The sequence below is a fragment of the Trichoderma camerunense genome, assembly GCF_050948025.1.
Source record: "Trichoderma camerunense strain CBS 138272 chromosome Unknown V8C40scaffold_16, whole genome shotgun sequence".
Taxonomy (NCBI): domain Eukaryota; kingdom Fungi; phylum Ascomycota; class Sordariomycetes; order Hypocreales; family Hypocreaceae; genus Trichoderma; species Trichoderma camerunense.
Window position 1 is genome coordinate 681,752 of NW_028145354.1, and position 19,179 is coordinate 700,930.

Consider the following 19,179-nt stretch of genomic DNA (forward strand, 5'->3'; position numbering starts at 1 on the left):
AGCAATCGATTGATCAGTTTACAGGGAGCTGTGGTGGGGGGGCCTTGAGCACCTATCCAATGGATCTCAGCACCATCCAGCCTCTGTGTTCAGCGCTTCCAATCCATCCACCAAACGCTTCCAGCTCGACCACGCCAGAGTGACGTGAGCTTCATTCGACGGCAAAAATCACGCGCAAACGTGCCGCCATTATCACCTGCATATGCGCACTCAATTGATGTGCTGCAAAATTGCTTTTCCATCAGGCCATATTATCACTTCATCGAGCTCAATCATGACCGGCAGCAGGTCCTCATACTAATGTCAGTTTACTTACATTCGTAGATTCAGTGTCCCAAATGCGGTATATTCATATGCTAGAGTTACGCCATCCATCAAGGTGTACATCAAGGGGCACTGAGCTGCTGGTGGCCAAAATGCAAATCCGTGTATAATGTATATCATTGCATATCTGGCTTCGTATTCTCAGCTGTTGTACAAAACGATTGAGCCAACACTTCCCGAGCCATCGCGTTTCCAACATGACTGCAACATGATATAACCAAAAGATATGGTTGGAACTCCAAACGCCGGTGCCTTGCATGCTGCCTCTCGGGTACAGCATAAAAGCCCATCCTAAATTTCATTGTAACCTTGCTCTTGAGCAATCCTTCCATCTGTTTCCGTCCAATGATGCCAAATCCGGGTTCAAGGACTTCAAGTCGGCCTCTTGAGTTAACATGTTTCCCCATACTATCCCCCTTTTTCTCAACATACGACCCTAAAATGATGTTCGTATATCACGAATGTTGCGTTGCAGTGGCTTAGTGGTACGTCTCTTGTCGGTCTCGCTTCAATCGGATGCATTAGTTAAGGAGAGATAGGCGGTCCACGCAATACCAACAGTCGACACAAACGGCTAACACCCTGCATTAGTTTCCATTCACCATCAGAATAATATGTGCAAGTGGCCACTCACCAGTTGGAATTGCACCGGCATCAAGCGAAAGTTGATAACCTGCACCGCAGGCCACACGACGTAATTGGCCTTGAGCGTAGGGATGTACATGTCTCTCAGCTTATGGGTAACCGCACGGCGGCCGCCCCCCTCAGCAATGGTCATGGCCGTGAAAAAGACGCCCACACCGAATGGCGCAAAGATGAGTTGATCAAAGGCGACTCGCTTCATGGCCGGCACAAATGCGCTTCCCTTGGTGATGGGGAAGAGCCTTTCAAGCAGCTTGAACCATCTAAACTGCACAGGAGCCATGCAAAACCCGTAAGCCATGAACCGCGTAAGTCGTTCAAAGTCGAATGGCGGAGGCAGACTCTTGGAATCGGGAATAAGTTCGTGGTCGTAGAAGGGATTCTTTTCGTCCAGCTCGTGGATCTCAACAGCGAAAGTATCGTCCTTGGTGACTCCGCCTGGCTTTCTAAGCGCTCGCTCACGCACAGAGGTGATGGTTTGCGCGACGGTATCGGCGATGCCACCAAGGATCGAATTGGTGACCATCATGGTCAAGACTATGCGTGCAATTGGTCAGCCGCTGCATTGGGGATGTTGATGTTGATGTACTCGCGGGGTGATGGATCGTGGGGACGTACGTGGTCGTTCATTGTAGTACGAATTGAATCGCGCCGTCAGCCGGGCAACGAGGGCCATTTCGATGAGGAGGATGATGGTGTGGAGTAGAGGCTGTTAGTGATTGCGAAAGTCAGTCAGTCAATGATTAACCAAGCAGATATATGCACTGATGTATGTTGATTGAGTGGATGGCAAGTAGGTAGCACAAGGGATGGATGGATGGGGTTCGAGGGTAAAACATGTTCCGCCTGCGCGCACGTACCAAACGTCCATAGATGAATTTGCTGTTGACGGCACGGACAAACCGTCGGCGGTTGAGTTCCCAGGTCATGATGCCAGAAAAAAGGGAGATCAATCAAGGAACGCTCACGCAGAGGAGAGTCGCTTTATCGCAATGTTGCCAAGTGGATCTGGAGTTGGCTCGATGACGACACCAGGCCCGGTTTGCGCCAACAGAAAACCTCCGAGCGGGCTGCACTGCTGGGGGACTGGAGATCCGCCTGCGCTGATGGCCCGGTAGCGGTAGAGCGGGATTATTTTCAGTGGGCTTTTGGTCGCTGTAAGAAAAGAGACAGCGGCTACTGCGGGCTGCTGTCTGTCGTCAAATCTGCTGAGCCGGAGGAAAAGGTCAGTTGGGTTGAGAGTGTGGAAAAAAGAAAAGACGAAAGGGAAAAAAAAGGATGAAAAGGATGGAGGGTCCGAGGGAGTGGCTGTTCTGTTCTCGGTGTCTCGTGCCTCTTCCCCACGTTCGTCATGGGCTTGTCGTCGTAGTACAAGAGCCGCACAGTACTCGGTACAAGGCGAAAAGGCACCACTGCCTCTGCTATTCCCGTACCAACGACTCTTTAGCCCAGTGTATTGGAGCTAATGGCGATTCCATTAATGTACCATTCATTCTACCTCTGCTACGACTCAGGTATCTCTACGGAGGTTTTATATCCCTTGGGTTCAAGAAAAGCAACTATTATACTCTGCAGTATCCCCTCATCATTCACCGATACACGAATTGGGTGCACATTCGGTCACTGATTGCGTATGCTTATGCTTATGTGTCTCTTTTGAAACCCAAGATGCGGAGATCTGCAGATCGGCGCCAATCTGTCCTAGTAAGCCTCGTATTTCCCTTGCCCAGAGGCTGTCAATGCTGTGTTGTCTGTTCATTAAACTTCAAGTCTCATCTGACATTTATTTGATATTTTATACTGTAGATGTATTACAGCTGTTGAAGCTCAGTAATAGTAACTACATATGTATGCATCATTTCTGCCCTCTGCAATCGCTGCAACCGTAGTGCATTAGGTCTATAGAGACCTCAATCAAGTTGATTTCTTTGATCGCCCCTTGGTTCTCGAATTTCTATCCCTGTCACCAGATCGCTTCTTCCCAGTGTCTCTCGTATTCCTACGAGAAGCCTGCTGGCCATCTTCAGAATCCTCTGTTTCATCAGTGCTCGGCCTTTTGCTTCTCTCCTTGCCATCGCTTGATTCATCTGACTCAGTGCTCTTTCCAGCTACCTCATCATCTTCTCTGGAGTCAGTCGAGTCAGATGAGCTGTCATCAAATTGTATCGGTTGGGGTTTATTTCTCCTGCTATCCCGAGTTCTGCTATTCCCGTCTCGTTCATTGCTGTCTCTCTCTCTCCCCCAAGTATCTTGCCGATATGATTTCTGACGAGCCCTCTCAGCATGGTCCATGCCCAGCACTGAGTGCAGATAGTTGTCGAAACCAGCCGATGCTTCTTGCACCATTTGAAAGTGCCTAGTGCGCAGAGTTGCCCGTGGAGGCTTCTGATTGTTCCCGCTGGTTACAGATTCTTCCATGGCCTCATTCTCCGCTAGGGCGACGGCAATGTGAAATGCATTGCGAATTTGTCTGCCATTCCACCGAACGTGTGCTTCATTGGAGTCAAAATGCTTCTTGGCAAATCTTTCGATTGATTTGTCTTTGGCTTTCAGTAATTCTCCTTTCTGCCCCTTGATTCGTTCCAGGTTCGTTTTGAAGACGTCGATTGTTGATTTCAGATCTAACGGGGGATAGTATAAGCTTACATGGACACGAGATCGAAAAGCTTCATCTATTTTCCCCACACGATTCGTTGTGAGGAAAAGAATACCCTGGTAGTATTCCAAGATTCGAAGGAAGACTATAAATAGGATATATCAGCATGCTATTTTGTACCGCCTTAGGTAATCGCTTGAATATTGGTCATACCTGATACCAGACTATTATGTTTCACATCATTTCCCCTCTCACTGAGGAAAACATCCGCCTAAGTAGCTCTTTAGTAATAATGATTCAACAACAGCTAGACGGCAGTTAGACGCACCTCATCAAGAAGAAGAACACACTTCCATTTCTGAGCTTGAACAAAAATACGCTTTAGTCGACTCTCAACTTCCACTGCCGTTATGCCAAGATCTCCGCAAGTGATAGGATAGAGAGGTCGTTTGCATATTTCAGCAACACATTCTATATCCCTTTGTTATCAAATATTCTATGCGAATTGCCAAGTAGAAACATACCGGCTGTCGACGTCTTCCCGACTCCAGGAGCACCATGGAGGAGGATAATCAAGCCCTTGCCTGCATTATTTTAATAATAAAGTCAACATATCGGCTTATCAAATAGCAAGAGTTGAGTGGAGTTGCAGGAATATGAGGGTAATGCACTCACCTTTACCGCGAATAAGATCCGTCTGTGTCTCATCTTCGGGACCAAGACGCTTTTTATCACGGAAATGTGATTGGACGATGGAATACACCATCTCTTTATGGCCTTCTGGAAGTACAAGCGATTTCCATGCTTCAAGTTTTGGCTCGGGTACTCTTTTGACATTATTAATGTCAATGACGGCTTTATATAAAAAACATCAGTCCTAGAGTCCTAGTTCTTTAGATGTAGTAGTACGAGGCCCAACTCACCCCATTTCCGGTCTTTCAGAACAAAAGCGAAAAGTCGATGAGGAAATAGGATCAGGTCTCCCTTGGGTATGCGCTTGTGGTTGTCATTCAAGTGGCGTAGATCGGTAGTAAGCCATGGCTTGTCTGTGAGAAAGTCCTCCATGCGCTGGTGATCAATGGCCAAATCGTCAAACACGACCTCGTTTTCGCAGCAATGAGGTTCTTTACACCCGCTACTAGATACCATGAGAACCTCAGCTTTGTTATTAACCGTCGGAGGCTTGATTCCAAATTGTATCGCGTAATTCCATCCACTGTCCTTGTCTTTATCCTGCGGGTTCCACAAGGCTGCTTGAAAGTCGACAACGACCTCGCTATCAATCTCTTCTGCCTCATGCAGATTGATGCCACGATACTGTACATGCTCTCCCTTACAGATATCAAGAAACGTTTTTCCATTGGCTGTGAGCGTTTCTTGAATCTTTGCCGATCTCTTAGCAAACTCGAGAGGGTATATGGGCAAACTTGTGATATCTCGAAAGTCGTCATATTTCTGAAGGCTGAAAGAGTGGGAGACTGGACCAAATTTTTTTCCATCAAAGTCGATCTGGTAGCATGCCACCAATAAGTCGCTGGCTTTGTCTGGAATTCGGTAAGGCTTAGTGAGGTCGTAAGAATGTCTCTCTTCCTTTTCTTCCGGAGGGGAGAGATAGGAGCGCCCCCCTGTAACATAGAAAACTCTATACGCGTTGATTGGTTCTTGTGAAGTAATTACCACGCAACCTGGATAAAAAATGTGCCAAAGGTCCGAAAAGCTAGCTTTTGAAACAGTGGCTTCTCTGAGCTGCTTTAGGCCCTTTAGGTCGTTGTCCATGAATTCGATCAAACAGCTAAGCTCTTTAAAAGCTTGCTCAGTTCCGTGTGTCTCGAGAATATTTTCACTTTTTTCATCGTCATCGGGAGTTTTTCCCTCTTGGGCATCCGTATCGGTGAACTTTTGCTTGAGTTGCTTATATATCTGCCTAATTTGACTTTCATGTTGCACAAGAAGTTTGTACGGCTTTAGAAACACCGCCGAGCAGCTAGATTTGAACCCTGCCTCGAGTGCTTTCTCAAGCAACTCTTTCAGAGGTATTCCGTTAATACGAATGCGGTCGGGCATTGAAGGGTAAGGTTCACGGAGTGCTTCAGGTGATTTTGTGCTTTGTAGTTTAGTGTCCTGGGTAACAATTTGGGCCTTTTCTAGCATATTAGGAATTAGAGTGTGGCTTTCGTATCCACGTAGTAGGCGCGTATTGCGCTCCTCATTCTTTCTGTATCGCCATACGTCATGAGGGATGATAGGGTCGCCAATCAAGATGTCTATAGCGTATTCCTCGTTCATATTTCTATTTTCGTCATGGGCTCTTTTGAATTCCGGCCATTCTTTTCTTTTCAGAACAGCCATGGTTTTTGGAACTGGAAGGTCCTCCTTTTTTTCTTCCGAGTCGGAAGCTTCCTCGTTTTTCGCAAGCAACTCTCCGGATGTTCCACCGGTTTTTGCAAGCAATCCTTCGGATGTCCCACCGGCTTTTGCAAGTAACCCTCCGGATGTCTCCAGGTTTGAGATCCTGGTAAAGAGCAGTTGTTAGATTAAGGCCGTCAAATAGGATATAGTATAAGTCGTTACCGATCTTCCATCAATCTAAGATAGACCCCAAGGGCGAGAGAAAGATTTTTGCCATTCTTTATTCTCCACTCCATAGGTAATGTGGCCTCATGCGTCAAGATGTAGTCGTTTGCAACACGCACACTCCCATCCATTTTCTCTGAATTATTGAATAGATCAAGAAATGCCTGCTCTGCTTCTCGTGATTGATTGTCATCGTCCATCTTGGAATCTAAAGACTTTGGTTGCGTTTCAGTGTCCTTAACCTTCTCGTCGTTTGAAGGAGTTTCGCTAGGCGGTGAAATTTCGGTATGGTTCGAGTCTTTAATATCAGTATCAACCATTTTGGAATTGTTCTGCTCGTCTTCCGGTAAACCGTTGGCAGAATCCATGAGAATGACAGTCTCAGGCAGGGGATAGGCCATATCCACAGAGGGGTTAAGTGGATCAACCTTTTCCGGGATGGTAATATCAAGACTACCAATATCAACTGCAGAAGCCGCCATTGCAGAAATGTCTAGCCAGCAAAGAATAACAAAATAAGTGAAGTGTGATTCATCAGCGTCTGGTTGTCTGTGATAAGCAAATACACTTACCATGAAAGAATTGGTCGACTCAGATTTATAGCTAATTTCCTTGAGTCAGGACTTCAATCATCTGGATACAAACCTCGCTTACTGTTCATAATCTTCTGTGTAAGTGATTAGGCAACTGTAGCCGAAGGAATGCATGAGGCGTCTGGCAGCCTTGCGAGTATACTTGCTTTTTGCGCGCCATTCATGCAAACCCCGCCGCAGCTGAATTGTCGTATCGTCCCAGCGGCCAATGGTGATGAGGTTCGGTGTCTACATGAATGAAATTATATTATCCTTCGCCCCCAACAAAGAAAGAGCCCAATCAGTACGTTTACACCCCACAAGACTGTAACACACCCATGCTATCGGCGGCTACATGGACAACGTGTCTCTTATTCATTCACTTGATTCTCCCCACTTTGTCAACGAGTAGAACCCTCTTGCATTCACAGTGTATTGATCCCAAGTCCTAATTTAAATATTAGAGCCTTGATTTGTACTTACATAACCAGCTCGCTCACCAATAATAATGAGATACATACGTGTGATTACTCAGACCTTTCTTTCCATATCTTTTCTTCTATCTGAAGCGCGACTTCAAGCGAAATCCTGTGAAATACCTACAAAAGTTCTTTAACCTACACAATATGCCTCGAGAGCTACTAGCCCCAGCTGATCACGAATTTTCTCTTACACCAGAATCAATAACTGTGGATTCTGAGTTTCTGGAGAAATATCTGCCAGGGATTTTTTCTCAGCCTATTACTTCTTCATTAGCGGTTGAGTAAGCTTTTAACCAAGCCCTTATTATCAAACTCTTATTTGGTTAATGAGTTCTAACTATATAAAGAGAAACTAATGTCAAAGTGAAGGAGAAAAAGGAAGAGTTTATAAATATTCTATTAGCTTGGGATGAAGAACATGACTATATCATCGAGAAAGCTAAAAGCCGCAAGCTACGTGGAAAGTTTTTTAAAGGCAAATCCAATTTGATTGCCGAGATACGATCTAATATATTAGAAACGCATAGCTGGAAAGAAGTCTTTGATGCATTGCAAAATGCGAAAGAATCATATGACAACCCGACGGGTATGACAGTTGTGCGCAAATGGTTCAGAAAGGCCGCAGATAAGTCAAATCTAGTCGAGCCATTTGTTGATTTTATTCCCAATTCGGATTTCTCCTCCGTTATTTGTGGAGGAATCAAATTTATCCTCAAGGTACGTTCAAAAGATCACTGGATTTAGGCCATTATCTTCTTGAGTATTTGGAACCATTGTTAAAATGTGTCTTCTCACGGCAAAAGGCGTGCATGGCTTCCAAGAATTTCAGGGAGCAAGCCTTCGAACTCATTGATCAACTACCTGAGAAAGTGGGCATTACTGGTCAATATTTGCAGCTCTATCAAAGCGACGCTCAACTGCAGGATGCATGTAGTGAGCTTTTTTGCAACATACTTTCGGCTATACAGAGCATCATTTATTGGCTGATGAAAGACCATATGTGTGAGACTCCTCTTCACCTACCTTGGCCATATCACATATTGACATCCGTCCAAGTTGAGTGGCTGAAACCCATCTTGCAGCAAGATTTCTACAATCCTCTTGAAGAGAGGATTACAGACGTTGGTAAATCTTCAACTCGCGTAGATCAAATCATCAAACTATGTATCAGCAAGCAAGTATCCCAGATTTCAGGTCAGGTCAACAAAGTCGAACAAAATATGATCCTGATTATAAAAACTGCGGAAGAAATCTTTTTTGAACTGAAGAAACAGGCTAAATGTATGTGATCCTTGAAATATACTCAAAGCAAGCTAACTAACAAATAATGAAGGGCATTCTGAAATGAAGCAGTGTATAAGCCTAATGAGTCAGACCGGCCAAAGCTTAGAACAGAGGCCAGAAGTGACAATCTCGCAGAAGGATTTGTTGCTTCTACTGGACCCTAATGCTGTCGCTATACACACTGCTCAGAACCAAATTCTCAAAAAAGTATTGAACGCTGGACTCTCCATGGGCACGGAGGCGCAAAACCGTGTCGAGTGGCTATTGACAAATAAGAATGTCGCTCATTGGTTCACATCAACCGGATCACAGACAATTCTTATCAATGGTCATGGTACCTTGGAGCGGATTACACCAATGTCCTTTTTTTGTGCTATGCTCGCACAGAGCTTAAACTCGACTAGCTCCATCATCATCTTGAGTCATTTCTGTGGGTTTCAGATGCTTGACAGGAACTCACAAGATCCAAAAGAGCAAAAATCGAGCGGTTTGTTAAGAAGCCTTCTGAAACAACTTCTGGCTCAGTGGAAATCTCCCAATATTACTTGCCTCGAACACGACTTCATAGAAAAGTTGAAGAAAACCAGTCCGAATTGGAGCTCTCGCCGACAGAGGCATCTTTTCCAATACCTCGTGGCTGCACTTCCCAAAGCGACGCCCATCTTCATCATCATTGACGGCACCAATTATTACGAGGTTGCAGACTTGCGCGATGACATCAAAAAAGTGGTGAGGGAAGTTAACGATCTTCTCTCTTCACAGAGTGTAGGAGCAATGGTCAAAATATTAATCACGAGTCCGACACGGTCATTTAATCTCACCCAATACTTCAAAACTGATGAGATTATCAACGTGCCTGAAGATCTAGATGACACAATCACGAGCTTTTCCGAATCTAGACTTAAGCTACAGTTTGATTCTAAAGTGGCATCTTTGGAGCGTTCGTTTAGTAGAAACGGGCACAAGTAAGAAGATGTGTGCTACTTCATTATCTAGCCTACTACTCGGCGGTGGCAGTAAGGCCTCATATTAAATAGTCATGGTTTTCAATTTAAATCCCCAATAGCACAACAGAGTTTGTTCATAGCGCTGGCATCGTCAAGCGGTCTGTTTGGGGTGTCATATGAGCTTACAGTAACAATACTAGATAGATTCACAAGGACCACCAATAGCTACAGGATATGCTGGGAAAATGAAGGTGGACCGAGACAAGGACGGATGACAGCCTGAATCGTATCGTAAACGAGTAGAGCGGGGAAGATTGGCATGCAGCACTCTGATTAGGGCCGACTCTTGCATCAGAATCATCAGCTTAGTAACATCGTTCAGAAGTAAGTGATTGCAGAACTCCGATAATGCAGTGGAGGAGAGAAAAGCGGACAACAAGCCTTGAGATAGAGGTTCAACTCTCAATATTTTCTCACCGCAATGACAGACACCACCCATGTCCATGTACCCATCGCGATGATAGGCATGGCATGCCGCTTCAGCGGAGACGTCACCAATCCATCCAAGCTATGGGAACTCTGCGTCTCTGGAAGAGATGGGCATATGCCCATACCAGAAGATCACTTCGACGCCAAAGGACTGTATCATAAGGATAAGGGCAGAGTTGGAGGAAGGAACGTCGAGGTCGAATACTTCTCCAAACAAGACATTTCCTTATTTGATGCTGCCTTTTTCAGCCTATCGTCCGATGCTGCTGCTGTAAGTTGATACGGTGATTCTTTATGTGAAAACAAGACGAGCACAGAAAGGAACTCTAACTCGCTGCCATTCTTAAAAATCAGGTTCTTGATCCACAGGAAAGGTTTCTGCTTAAGGCAGTCTACGAGGCAACCGAAGAAGGTATTGGGCTTCTCTTCCACAGAGTACCTACAAGATATTGATTGACATTGTGATACTTTGCGAAGCCGGCATCCCCATCGAAAAGCTTGCAAGCACAAACACTTCTGTGTACACCGGCACCCTCAACAAAGACTACCATGAGATACAAAGCAAGGACGCAGAGACATTCCCTCTTTCTTCTCTGTTCGGAACGGGCATCGCAATGCCGTCAAGCCGTATATCGCATATCTTCGATCTCCGAGGGCCCAGTGTATCCATAGACACGGGCGATTCTGCCGGCATTGTTGCCGTCCATCAAGGATGCCAAAGTATTCGCTCTGGGAAAAGCGACATGTCGATTGTTGCAGCAGCAACATATTCCTTGGTCAGTATGACTTCATCGATAGAGGGGAGGGAGTTGCTGCCCTGATACTACAGCCCCTTGATGCTGCATTGAGAGATGGCAACCAAGTCCACGCAGTTATTAGAGACACTGGGTTGAACCAAGATGGCAAGGCCACAGCCATCACTTCTCCTTCAGTAGATGCCCAAATACAGATCATCCAGGACTGCTACAAACGTGCAGGTTACAGCCTTGAGGACATAGGCTATGTAGAAGCACACTTGACAGGAACGGCTGCTGGGGACCCTTATGAAGCTGAAACCATCACCAGAACCTTTGACAAGAGCCGTGACGAAACAGATCCTGTCGTTTTCGGCTCCGTTAATACAAACCTTGGCCACACAGGGCCTGTCAGCGGCATCGCTGCTCTCATCAAGGCAGTCTTTGTCCTCAAACATAGGGTCATCCCTCCCTGTCTCAATTTCGAAATTGCGAGCCCAAATATAAAAGCGCCAGCAGTTGCAACGGCTTGGCCCCAAGATAGGCCACTACGTGTCTCGGTCAGCAACTTTGGATACGACGGAATCAATGGTCATATAATTCTAGATCGACCTTCAACCAACAGAGATCCAAGTGTCGGCCTTGATCCCGACAACCATACCGAAGGCCACTCGAATAACACCAGGTGCACAAGCAATCGATCGCTCGTATATCTACTGAGCGCCAAAGACTCCACCGCATGCACCACCATGATGCATCAATTTGCTCATCATATTGTCAAGTCGCGGCCAAAGCCGGAAGACCTAGCTTTTACTCTGGCCGAGAGACGGTCAAGACATTGCTGGATAGCCGCAGTCCGCGCCAGAAATATCGATGAATTAGCCGCTTGCCTGCTCAGCCCGACGCAAAAGCCATCCAACACTCCTCCTCAGTTGCCAGAGCTCGGCTTTGTTTTCAACGGACCAGATGCACAGTGGCACGCCATGGGTCGAGAGCTCATTGAGGCGTATCCAATATTTGGCCAGCGTATTCGCGAGGCAGATGACATCTTGAGAGAATACGGAGCCTTGTGGTCATTAAAAGGTGAGTATCCCAGTAGTAATTTTATTCTTTTCGTTCACTGACCTTTTACATCTCCAGAGGAACTCATGCGAGATAAGATCACGACCCGCGTGGCCGAGATCCAACTCAGTCAACCTATCAGCATTGCGATACAGCTCTGTCTTGCTGACCTTCTAGAGTCTTGGGGCATTTTACCTACTGCTGTGACTAGTCACTCCAGCAGCGAGATCGCGGCGGCATATGTGGTTAAGATCCTGTCCTTCAAAGAGGCTCTCGGCGTCGCTTATTTCCGCGGTAAACTGTGTTCCCCAAAGCAAAAGCTACACTCTCTCCGGGGCGGTATGCTCGTAGCTGCGGTAAGCTCGGCAGTTGCTGAGAAGTATATCACGAGCACAAACAAATCAGGTGGGCAAGTGGTCGTAGCCTGCATCAACAGCCCATTCCACGTTCCATATTATGGTGATTTGGATACTCTCGACGAGGTTGCTAATAATTTGAGAAACGACGATATAGTCGTGGGAAAGCTCAAGGCCCCGATGGCATACCACTGTCATCACATGAGGCATGTGGAAAAGAAGTACATTGAGCTTCGTCCTATCCTTGGGGCTTCAGCGAGACAGCAAACGGGCTGTGATACTACCATAACATCACCAGTTACTGGAGAGCAAGTTAGTCCTTCGGTTCTCCTGAGTCCTGAGCATTGGGCTCGCAATATGACCGGCCCAGTCCTCTTCAGCCAGGCATTCAACAATATTATTGGCAACATTGATATGGTTGTGGAAATCGGAGCTCACAGCAATCTCGCAATCCCAATAAGACAGATCCTAAGAGACCGAAATATTGAACGACCCTATACTTCATGTCTTAGCCGATTGGTTGATGCCGTCGATACTATGCAAGATATGGTTTGTAAGTTGATCAGCCGAGGCTATCCAGTCAACTTGAGAGAAGTGAATTCGCCTCTCGGCGTTGAAGGGCAGCAACAGTCACACAAATTTGTCACAAGTCTCCCATCATATCCATGGAACCACATAAGATAGCATTTGATCGAGTCTAGGTTCAGTCGATCTTACCAGCTTTAAATCTTCTGTCCCCATGCTGCGTACCATTTCATTTCGCACTCTCCAGCTTGAGCCTCTCTCAGCACCTCCGGCAGAAGCCCTTCAACTTGTTCAAGGGCCATTGGCCTCTTGTCTTCGGGCATTCCCTTCAGCATTGTTACGCAGCCGCTATGCATTCCTTTCAATTCCACATATCCCAGCTCTTCAAGCTCCTTTGAAGACGCACCCTTTCCCAAAGGACTAACGCCCTGCTTTTCGCCTATATTGCGAAGCAAACCCTCTCCAGCCATCTTCAGGATCTCAGCCGTCGATACACCCAACGAGGTGTCCAGCCCAACAAGAGTCACACATTGTGACAGCACCTTGAACATCTTCACCCAGGCCTTGTCGTCTTCTTCTATTTTGTTCTCAATCAAGGCCCCATCTACGAGCTGAATCCAGCCACCGGGCTTGACCAGCTCTATGAACCGTCGTACTATCTCAACAGCCCGCTCCATTCCGCCCGCAACGGCGAGCCCAGTTCGTTGATGCACAAAATCGAAATGCGCCTCCCATTTCTCTGGCCACGGTTTCAGAATGTCTTGCTTTTCAAGTGTGATATTATCAGGCAAGTCGAGAGGTGGGAAGTCTGCGATATCTGTGCCGATCAACTCTGCACTCTCTGGGTGTGCCAGCTGTTTCCGAATTAAAGTCAAAAGGTGCCCGTCAGCAGTCGCACTATCAAGGATACGCAAATCCGCGCGAGAAGTGTCTAGAGGGCATAAGATAATGCCTCCAAGAGCATCTATGATGAGGGCGCCTTGCGACCGAAGACGGCGAGCCTCAGCGACATGCCGGATGTCTGGGTATCGTGAATCAGGGATTGGTTTCTGAGAGTCCGACATGATAGTATCGGCGCTCTATTAGGTAGATGCAGTTTTTAGATGACGTTTTGCTACAGAATTCTCTTGGCAGATAGTCCGTTATATAGATATACACGAAGCAACTGGAGACGTGAGATGCCGAGCTACGATCAAGCTGCCAGCCTCTCAGCTGACAAAAGTCTAATTGGGATGGGCCAAGCACCTATTGGGAAATGATATGACGCGGCATACATGCTTTCTATCGATTTCACAGATAAAACAAAGGATGGTCGGAATATTTAGTAATCTCTCCTCTTCAAGCCTTGTGAGCATTTTCACTCGCAAGCTTTGTTTGGCATCTGTGGCTACATGTAGCCAAACCTCCTGGGGTGGATAACGGACACATAGATCAACTCCATCTGCTAACTTCATTTAAGAACAAGAACTCAGAGTACACTTGCATAACGCTTTACAACTCTTTTAGCGCCTTCCTTGATCTTTCATTTCGCAATCCTAATGGTTCTTTCAATCGAGTGTCCCGATATTACATAGCTACCTATACTAGTCATAAGGACAAGGTTAAAACCAGCCGTATGGCGCATTCGCGACTGCAAAATCCTCCTCTAATATACGTTTATTCCATTTATGAGAAAAGGTTAACTCCTTCCATGGTTTGTTGAAAACCACTTCAGCAGTCTGTCATCTGGAGAAAGATCAAGTCCGCTCATTGCGATGAGTCATGTAAGAGAGAGGTGGAAATGTTTCGAGCGTAAAGTAAAGCATTGGAAACAAAGAAAATATGCTCGGTATGCTCGCTTACTCTACACATACTCCTGGCAAAGCCTACCTTGTTCACAGCATAAGTTGAGCGCGAGCAAGTCACTTGGTTGGCAGGTGTACCATAGAGGACAGCCGCAAGTGCAGACAGGCTTTGATGAACGCACTTTGAACAAAGACCGGCGCCTGTCATTAGCTGTGTTCAATATTTGTTCAGTGGTGACATCATTTGAGGCGTGGTAGAACACGCAAGCGTCGCATGTGCAAATTCTTTGTTGGCACAGCCGCTGAGGCTTAAGGGGCAAAGCAGATGCACCCAATAGCATGGGTGTGTAGGAAGAACATTGAAACGACGTGCTCACAAACTGACAGTAAACTCAGAGGAATACCCCAAAATTAGCCTCTCAAAGGCTTGCGTACAGTGTTCAGTAAGTCGGCTTTTCTTCTTTGTTCATTCCTTCGATCTCTTGTTCGGGCAGATGTCTTCAGCAGTCCTATTAGACAACCTGTATAAATTAGTATCAATACCACTGAATGATAATGGGAGAGGAGTGTCTATCTCCTGCTCCCTCAGATAATCGTTCAAGGCAGACATTACCCTTCCAGACAAAATGTCTCTTCTTTCTGACGTCCTCGCAGGAGCTCTCAATCAAGGCGAAAAATTCTTTTGTGATTATCGCCATTTTTTACGCGACCCTTGGTTTCAGGATCGCGATGTCGACTTCAAACTATTGACAGACTGCATTACACCTATAATACCACGGGGCCGACTATGCCGGGATAAAAAATGGGATGTCGAAGAAAGAGATGTGGCACGCATCTTTATAACTCATCAAATCCAGTTACTGTCCAAGCTTATGGATTATTATAAAAACAAGAGTAAGACTGTATCATCAGACACGTATCTATCGGCACTCACTAAACATAACTTTCGGGATGGGCTTTTAGGGTTTCCTCATGTTACACTATTTCGTAACGATGCAGAGAGAGCTTTTGGCTTTAAGCAAATCGAAGAAATTAGAGGGCACTATCTCAGAGACACCTCTTACAAATTAGAAATGCCCGGCGATAATAATGCAGTTATGGGCATGCTCAGGCTCATTTCTCTTCTTGCCGAAAGCTCAGTTGCAACAGGTTCTACGCCGGTTGAAGAGCAAACGGCTTCGAGTACTCGAACAACCCCTGAACGAAGAGGTCGCTCGGATCGCCCCCGCGAGACACAAGATTCTATCCCCAGACAACGTCGCCCGAGTCGTTCTCGCGAAAGACGAGATCCCGTCCCTAACCGAAATCGATCAGATAGCCCTCGTAGGAGGCGAGAATCTACACACAGACAAGGCCGCCTGAGTCGTTCTCAGGAGGGACAGGACTTTTACCCTCAACATGGACAAAGTCGTTCAAATCGCTCGAGTCATCCTCACGAAAGACAGTATTTGAACTCTGAACGTGAAGGAGGTCCTTCGGATCGCCCTGACGAGAGACAAGATTCAGCCCCCAAAGAAGATCTCCCTACTCCTCCTCTTAGGGTCCAAATTAAATCAGGTCGCAAGCGTCGAGTGACTTTCCGGAGCTGAGTTTTGCAAGAATGTTTAACAACCAATGTCGAAGATTGAATACCAAACAATGGCCGTCAGACTATAGGGAAGCAGTTTATTAACACTACATGTACAAAAGTCAGAGTGCGGTAATTGTGTTTCAATTGCCGGAGAGTTGGAAGACGGGACTGTTCATCGGATCGCTTGATAAGTTGAAATTACATGTTGTATAGAGTAGGCGCTGAACATGCTATCACATAAATTGTCTAACTACAATTGAGAACATATGGTGAATAGATGATTACAATATGTTGCAATAAAGGAGACTTGGAGCATGTTACTATTGCCAGCAACACTACCATTTGGAGACAACTTTATAACGATTCATATTTATAACATGATAGGATACATAGAGAAATGAAACGCATTGCATTGGTAAAACACAAAGCTTGATGGAAACAAATGGCAATTATCTTACTCTCCTCTTGTACCTTCCTTTAGCCATATAACCAGCGCCTGGTTGCTCATCAACATGTAATATCAAGATACCTAGGTATGCACCATGGCCAAGATCATAAACCATCTGAACAAACGTTCCTGATCTATGGAATCCACCATAGATCCCCCAAAATCCCACACATATACCAACTACTGCAGGGTAGCCGTTTCGCAACACCACCGGATTGCCACCAGATAATCGAGCAACGAATAAACGTTCGCATCCTGCGCACACCTAAAGCAACGCTTTCAGATTGGAGAGGTGAGTCATGCGTGGCTGATGGTAACGGTGAAGGCCCGCGTCTCACCCAAACGATAAGTGATAGCACGGTGACTTTTATCTGCAAGATAGGAGTAGCCTCGCTTCGCATGCAGGGCGTCTCTCCGCATACTGCATACATGTACACGTGTGTATGCCCCCAGTATATCCCTCTATTTCTACAAATACAATACTATAAAGATGATCAATACATATACAAGCCATATGTCGATGTTCATATCCAACTGTATCCAACCAAAGCGTATTTATTTATACCCACCACTAGAAATCTACCATCATCTCTTTCTCGGCGGCCCAAGATAGGAAACCCAAGCACCCGCAGCTAATCAGACAAGGGTTCAAGATGCACAACTCACTCCCAGATGCACGTCCTAAACCCCTTCCAGCATCGATCTCACTCCTCCAAATATACATGTTCAAGCTAGTAATTTCTCTCCACTGTTATACATCATGTCAACGGTACTTGCCAACGCCTTTACACAAATCTCGGATGCTGAAGCTGCAGTAGAGCCATCCATCCGACTTACACCGATTACATGCAACTTCCACCAATCTCATCGCCCAGGCACACCTGGAGATAAAAGACATAACACTTATACCATATTCTTCTCTTGGCTGTAATCTATTTGTACATTGGCTCTTATCGCATCGACCTCTGGCTTCGCATCCAAACAAAGTTGCCTTGTATCAAGCATGAAACTGACATGGTTCAAATCCACACGAAAGATTATACAATAATGCACTAGCATTAATATACTGCAAGATAGCGCTCTGCTTGTGTCCAGTTCACATGGAGTTAGGTAGCACCGGATGTTGGACGTTTGGCAGTGGACAGTCGGCTTGGTCCTTCGTCTTCAGGCCTTGGGGGGAGTTAAAAATGCTGTGCAGGGACCCCTCCAACTCACCTGGTGCGAGTGCAACACCCACCGCCCATAGCGTGTGGGTGGCATGTGATGGACCTATTAACATGATCTTTCGTCTCCAGGCCTCGGGAGGAGTTAAAATTGCTGTGAAAGTTCAAAATCGCCACTAGCTGCATTCTCTGTATGTATCATGACGCAAATGGGCCTATTGCTTCTGGTCGTTTTGAGTCACAGGATGAAGATTCAGCCTATCAATGAGTCAGTCGGCCATTGCCTTGTCTATTCGAAAAAGCTTAAGCTACACCACCCTGGAAGAGATATTCACCTTCGTGGGGTTCTAGGATTGCATTTCATGTTTAGACGATTATACCCCTCTTGTTTTATTCAGGTCAAGCTTAAATGCTGAGCAAGATAGAATAAATGAGATTCTTTACTCCATTTAGGATGTTCATTTAGATAATAGAATAGCTTACACCAGATATTCCCTTCAAAGAAACTTTGTAAATCCATGAAGCATCATGTAACCAGTAAACCCGCCCCATCAATTTATCATAGAAGATCCACGATCCTTTTTTCTATTCGCGACGATCCATCGTCACTTAATCCTGTCTGTTATACACATCTCATAGTCCCTATCGTTGCAATCCCACCAACAAATCCTATCATCGTAACTTTATTTCTTTTTCACCCCCTTCATACCAAAAATCACGACTCCAAAGGCGGCATAAACGCCATCCCCGTCCCCTCCCCCCCATTAACGCTCTTCCTCCTCACATGCGCCCTCAACTTCTCCAAAATCTCACTATCCTTCCACCTCTGCGGCACCGGCCTATACGCAGGCTTAAAATTGCCCACCGTCTGCGCCCACTCCCCCTTCGGCGGATTCTTAGGCAACTCATCCTGCTTTCTCGCCTCAAACCCTTCGCTCGCCGAAGCACTCGCGGGGCTCGCCGTCACGGAGGGGTTCGTCGTAGAATTCGGCTCCCGCTGCGTCGCCCAGTAGTATATATCCCAGTCGTTCTCGTCGAGGAAGAGGTCGTACTGTCGTAGTTCTTCGGCTGTCATGGTGGGCAGGTTCTGTGACGCAAACGTAGAGAGTAAAAGATCCGACTCGAGCGTTCCGCGCTTCCGAGACTGGTCTTAAAAGCAGAGCAGTTAGCCAGTTGAACACACTTTAGATTTCTTTCTTTCTTTCCTGTTTAGCACATACATAAAAGTCTCGCTCGCATAGTCGAGGCATCCTCGCCAACCCTTCGGAGAGGCTCAATGCGGAACGTCGCGCCCTGCAGCTCTCCAACCCCAAGCTCGCCCGGCGTCGAGCTCTCATTTCTTCGCAACGCCGAAGTGCCAAAAGCACATCGCATGCGCGCAGCACCGAGGCAGCGGAAAACCGCAGGACGCAGAGAAGATCCAACAGAAAGCGACATTGTGTGGGCAGTTTAGTTGTAAGTTGTCACAAATCTTCAAGCTTGCTTTGAAATCGCAGATTTGGGAAAATGAATGACGATAGCCGAGGCCGATTAGCAAATTCGGTTATTCCATACTACTCAAAAATCGAACGGGTCGCATAATTAAGCAGTCACATATAGTACCAAATAAGAAATCCACATAGCAACT

General features: G+C 46.2%; 7 protein-coding genes across 7 annotated transcripts; 3 read left to right on the forward strand and 4 right to left on the reverse strand.

Annotated features, from left to right (window-relative positions):
- Positions 1-325: 325 nt before the first annotated feature.
- Positions 326-2,251, reverse strand: V8C40DRAFT_252691 (Mpv17/PMP22 family protein). Its single transcript, XM_083217449.1, has 4 exons — positions 1,827-2,251; positions 1,585-1,675; positions 959-1,503; positions 326-898 (listed from the first exon to the last, which is right to left on the reverse strand). The coding sequence occupies exons 1-4, from the start codon at positions 1,893-1,895 to the stop codon at positions 833-835; spliced, it is 771 nt and encodes a 256-aa protein (XP_083070245.1). The 5' UTR covers positions 1,896-2,251; the 3' UTR covers positions 326-832.
- V8C40DRAFT_70831 (uncharacterized protein) lies at positions 2,071-2,835 on the forward strand. The gene is made up of 2 exons (XM_083223334.1): positions 2,071-2,670; positions 2,773-2,835. Exons 1-2 carry the CDS (start codon positions 2,245-2,247, stop codon positions 2,788-2,790), a joined length of 444 nt encoding a protein of 147 aa, XP_083070246.1. The 5' UTR covers positions 2,071-2,244; the 3' UTR covers positions 2,791-2,835.
- A 1,135-nt stretch (positions 2,836-3,970) lies between these two features.
- Positions 3,971-6,618, reverse strand: V8C40DRAFT_276731 (uncharacterized protein; the record flags this gene model as incomplete). Its single annotated transcript, XM_083220882.1, has 5 exons — positions 3,971-4,033; positions 4,083-4,141; positions 4,238-4,417; positions 4,486-6,074; positions 6,134-6,618. 5 exons carry the CDS (start codon positions 6,616-6,618, stop codon positions 3,971-3,973), a joined length of 2,376 nt encoding a protein of 791 aa, XP_083070247.1.
- A 716-nt stretch (positions 6,619-7,334) lies between these two features.
- Positions 7,335-9,507, forward strand: V8C40DRAFT_276726 (uncharacterized protein; the record flags this gene model as incomplete). The annotated part of the gene is made up of 9 exons (XM_083220881.1): positions 7,335-7,471; positions 7,538-7,907; positions 7,994-8,192; positions 8,247-8,471; positions 8,524-8,681; positions 8,715-8,833; positions 8,864-8,904; positions 8,938-9,385; positions 9,471-9,507. 9 exons carry the CDS (start codon positions 7,335-7,337, stop codon positions 9,505-9,507), a joined length of 1,734 nt encoding a protein of 577 aa, XP_083070248.1.
- A 308-nt stretch (positions 9,508-9,815) lies between these two features.
- V8C40DRAFT_281540 (type I polyketide synthase) lies at positions 9,816-12,764 on the forward strand. Its single transcript, XM_083221629.1, has 5 exons — positions 9,816-10,181; positions 10,265-10,322; positions 10,388-10,686; positions 10,740-11,727; positions 11,785-12,764. Exons 1-5 carry the CDS (start codon positions 9,903-9,905, stop codon positions 12,744-12,746), a joined length of 2,586 nt encoding a protein of 861 aa, XP_083070249.1. The 5' UTR covers positions 9,816-9,902; the 3' UTR covers positions 12,747-12,764.
- Positions 12,765-12,784: 20 nt separating this feature from the next.
- Positions 12,785-13,651, reverse strand: V8C40DRAFT_281546 (class I SAM-dependent methyltransferase; the record flags this gene model as incomplete). Its single annotated transcript, XM_083221630.1, has 1 exon — positions 12,785-13,651. One exon carries the CDS (start codon positions 13,649-13,651, stop codon positions 12,785-12,787), a length of 867 nt encoding a protein of 288 aa, XP_083070250.1.
- Positions 13,652-17,939: 4,288 nt separating this feature from the next.
- On the reverse strand, positions 17,940-19,054 carry V8C40DRAFT_252704 (succinate dehydrogenase assembly factor SDH5). The gene is made up of 2 exons (XM_083217450.1): positions 18,773-19,054; positions 17,940-18,701 (listed from the first exon to the last, which is right to left on the reverse strand). The coding sequence occupies exons 1-2, from the start codon at positions 18,987-18,989 to the stop codon at positions 18,268-18,270; spliced, it is 651 nt and encodes a 216-aa protein (XP_083070251.1). The 5' UTR covers positions 18,990-19,054; the 3' UTR covers positions 17,940-18,267.
- Positions 19,055-19,179: the final 125 nt, after the last annotated feature.

Coding starts and splice junctions, on each gene's coding strand:
- V8C40DRAFT_252691 (XM_083217449.1), bottom strand. CDS start 1,895: ATGACCTGGGAACTCAACCGCCGACGGTTTGTCCGTGCCGTCAACAGC. Junction 1,676..1,826: donor AATTCATCTATGGACGTTTG/GTACGTGCGCGC, acceptor AATCACTAACAG/CCTCTACTCCACACCATCAT. Junction 1,504..1,584: donor GTACTACAATGAACGACCAC/GTACGTCCCCAC, acceptor TTGCACGCATAG/TCTTGACCATGATGGTCACC.
- V8C40DRAFT_70831 (XM_083223334.1), top strand. CDS start 2,245: ATGAAAAGGATGGAGGGTCCGAGGGAGTGGCTGTTCTGTTCTCGGTGT.
- V8C40DRAFT_281540 (XM_083221629.1), top strand. CDS start 9,903: ATGACAGACACCACCCATGTCCATGTACCCATCGCGATGATAGGCATG. Junction 10,182..10,264: donor TATCGTCCGATGCTGCTGCT/GTAAGTTGATAC, acceptor CTTAAAAATCAG/GTTCTTGATCCACAGGAAAG. Junction 10,323..10,387: donor CTACGAGGCAACCGAAGAAG/GTATTGGGCTTC, acceptor TACTTTGCGAAG/CCGGCATCCCCATCGAAAAG.
- V8C40DRAFT_252704 (XM_083217450.1), bottom strand. CDS start 18,989: ATGTCGCTTTCTGTTGGATCTTCTCTGCGTCCTGCGGTTTTCCGCTGC. Junction 18,702..18,772: donor TATGCGAGCGAGACTTTTAT/GTATGTGCTAAA, acceptor TCTGCTTTTAAG/ACCAGTCTCGGAAGCGCGGA.